Consider the following 3,086-nt stretch of genomic DNA (forward strand, 5'->3'; position numbering starts at 1 on the left):
CTTGCTGTTTTTGTCTGTGAGGGGATCGATTTTTTTGCGCACCCTGTATTTAGGAGGAAAAAAGTTGTACAGCTTTGCAACCAGTGAAAATCGCTGTAGTTGATTTTGGTAGCTTTTTTTAATTTTTGGTCAACCAATCACGGACATGTTGGGCTCAGATTGCCTGTATGTATGCCACGGTTGTCCCAAAAAAAAAATTAATTACGTTTGTTTTATGCGGCTCCTGCAGAATTAGTCGATAGACTAGTTGAAAAATGACACAACTAAATCAAGCAGGATAATTAATAAAACAGAAAATGTAAAAGTTCAACAATAAGGAAGCCAAGCAAACAATCCAGGAATCCTAAGGAAGCAAGAGAGCAAGAAAAGAACGTTAATCACTAAAAAGTAATTTAAATTACAAGGAATCGCTGGGTAAACGCAGTAAAACCGCAACCCAACACTTGCAGCCAAAAGATAGGGAAAAATTGTTAACTAGTTTTAGTAGCGTTTTAGAAAACACGTTTATTTAGCGAATAAGTCGCGAACCACAGATAGCAAGCTGAAGAACTACTACAGAGAAACACTAAAACGGAAGTGCCAAAAGTCTAGATGTAAAAAAATGGAAAATCGATAATAAATAAAGAAAGAGCAGAGCAACAAAAGCAGAAAAAAGTTGGACCAGAAATTATTTGGGGGAAAATTAACCTCAGATTGGAGCGTCTAAATGAGATAAAAGAGCAAATACGGACAGGAAAAGAAGAAGTCAAAGAAGACGCCGCTTTTTTCTTTATATATCAAGAACCGTTTGAGCTACAGCACTTATTTTTATACCACTGGATAGAGCAATGAAAACCCCCATTGGATAAGGTGAACGTCACTGGGATTTTTCCTCCGAAAGGGAAATTTTTGTATTAGAAATTGAGGCATACGATAAAGCCAGCGTTTCAAACATTACGCCACCTTTTTGTACATATCTTTAGCACGATTTCAGGTACAACCTTGGTTTTCTTGTAAATGCATACTTAAGAGTTCATTCAGCAAGTGAAACGTTAGTTGGAAAACAAAGGCAATTTTTGCTGCAGAAGCGCGGTTTACGAAAGAATTAGTCCATCGACTCAAACATTATGCCGCATTTTTGAAGTCCTGGTTTTCATGCCAATGGATAGACAACTAGTGATTTTCAGAACGTGCAGACTCAACTCTGTCCTCTGGACGATAAAAATTTCAATTTCTTACTTGCTGTGGGTTCAAAGTTATGGATTTTTTAAGAAAACGTGCGTTTGGACGAGAACGCTCATTTTCTGCATTAAATTTGCCAAGTCCGGAAATATCAGCAATTTTGAGCAATTTGAGTGATATTTTCGGAATGTGCATACTCAACTATCTACTCTGGACGATAAAAATTTCAAGCTGGTACTTGCTTTCGGTTCGCAGTTATGATTTTTTCAAAAGAACGCGTTTTTGGGCGCGATCGCTCATTTTCTGCACTAAATTTTCCAAGTCCATAAAATCATAATTTACAGCGATTTGAGTGAAATTTTCAGAACGTGTAGATAAATTAGGCTGTCTTCTACAGATTCTAAAAGTTTCAAGTTGCCACTTGCTTCCCATTCAAAGGTATGATTTTTTATAGAACTCGCATTTGTGCAAAAAGCTCATTTTCAGAACAAAATTTACCAATGCCAGAACAATGAGCGATTTTGAGCGATTTAAGTGATATTTCCAAAACTTGCACACTCGACTGTGTTCTCTGGACGATAAAAATTTGAAGTTCATACTTGCTTTCGGTTCGAAGTAATGATTTTTTCAAAAGAACTCGCATTTGAGCAATAACGCTCATTTTCAGCACAAAATTTGCCAAGTCCAAAAAGGTCGAAATTTTGGGCAATTTTAGTGAAATTTTCAGCACGTGCCAACTCAACTGTCTTCTCTCGGCTGTAAAAATTTCGAGTCGCTTCTTGCTTTCTTGTCGAAGTAATGATTTTTTCGAGAAAAGGCGCATTTGGGCGAAAACGCTCATTTTCACCACTAAATTTTCCACGTCCGGAAAAATCATAATATAAATTTCCAAAACGTGTAGACTGACGTGTTGACTTCTGTGGATTGTAAAAGTTTTAAGTTGCCAGTTGCTTCGCATTCAAAGTTATGTTTATATGAAGTCAAACATCTGCTAAATGCCGGATGTTTTTGGCAATTTAGGCAACATTTGTGTTTTACATGACACCACTGATTTGCTCATATATCAAGAATCATTTAAACTACAGCTCTCGTTTTCATACCCATGGACAGAGAACTGAAACCGCCATTTACAAACCCAAAATCACTTCAATACCAGGGCTGTGCACCTAAAAAGCAATATTTTAGCTACAAGATCAAACTTCTAGATAGTTTTGGTGCAAACCAACAAAACTCTCATTTGCGTGCTATTAGGCATCAGAAAAAGCGTTTCCACTCTGTTCCTCTTGGATTTCTGACTGATAATTGCTGGCCTCAACTAACTGAAGACACGACACTGATAATTATTACGCAATGAAAGGCATGAGCTCTTGAATATCAACCTACTAATTTATTCTACGCAAAGACACTGCGCGACCTCATTGATATTCAACTCGAACTGCTGTAGGTCACACGTACAGCCTCAGCCAGCTGCTGTTTGCAACCGATCGGCTGCACTCAGCTATAAAACATCAGCGCCACTCATGGGTCAGCATCAGATCAGTCTCATCGATCAGCCGCCTATCAACATGATGTCCAAACTGGTAAGTAGCGACTGTTTCCGGTAAGTCGAACTGTGAACTTTAGCGCTGTTTTTGGTTTCAGTTTGTCTTCTTCGCCCTATTGGCTGTAGCCTTCGCGAATGCCGCCCCAGAAGCCAAACCCGCAGCGAAACCTTCGCCACTGCTCGCTTACAGCTCCCCACTGGTTGCAGCCGCTCCAGTTGCCTACTCGTCCTACTACAGCGCCCCCCTGACCTACGCAGCCGCCCCTTTGGCCTACAGCGCCGCCTACCCGGCCTACTCTGCCTACTCTGCCTACGCCGCTCCTTATGTGGCTGTAGTTTAGAGTGAACTTGATTTTGGTATTAATAAACTTACTTTTGGCTA

At 39.7% G+C, this 3,086-nt stretch overlaps 1 protein-coding gene across 1 annotated transcript; it reads left to right on the plus strand.

Moving 5' to 3' along the window:
* Positions 1-2,639: 2,639 nt before the first annotated feature.
* LOC109541742 lies at positions 2,640-3,086 on the plus strand. Its single transcript, XM_019910673.2, has 2 exons — positions 2,640-2,741; positions 2,803-3,086. The coding sequence occupies exons 1-2, from the start codon at positions 2,682-2,684 to the stop codon at positions 3,043-3,045; spliced, it is 303 nt and encodes a 100-aa protein (XP_019766232.2). The 5' UTR covers positions 2,640-2,681; the 3' UTR covers positions 3,046-3,086.

Source organism: Dendroctonus ponderosae, unplaced genomic scaffold (genome assembly GCF_020466585.1).
Source record: "Dendroctonus ponderosae isolate FM_Combo_2020 unplaced genomic scaffold, Dpon_F_20191213v2 Dpon_F_20191213_9, whole genome shotgun sequence".
Taxonomy (NCBI): domain Eukaryota; kingdom Metazoa; phylum Arthropoda; class Insecta; order Coleoptera; family Curculionidae; genus Dendroctonus; species Dendroctonus ponderosae.

Bases quoted from the DNA above. Each gene is read 5' to 3' on its own strand.
- LOC109541742 (XM_019910673.2), top strand. From the start codon at position 2,682: ATGGGTCAGCATCAGATCAGTCTCATCGATCAGCCGCCTATCAACATG. The intron at 2,742-2,802 runs GTAAGTAGCGAC...TTTTGGTTTCAG, and splicing joins TCAACATGATGTCCAAACTG to TTTGTCTTCTTCGCCCTATT.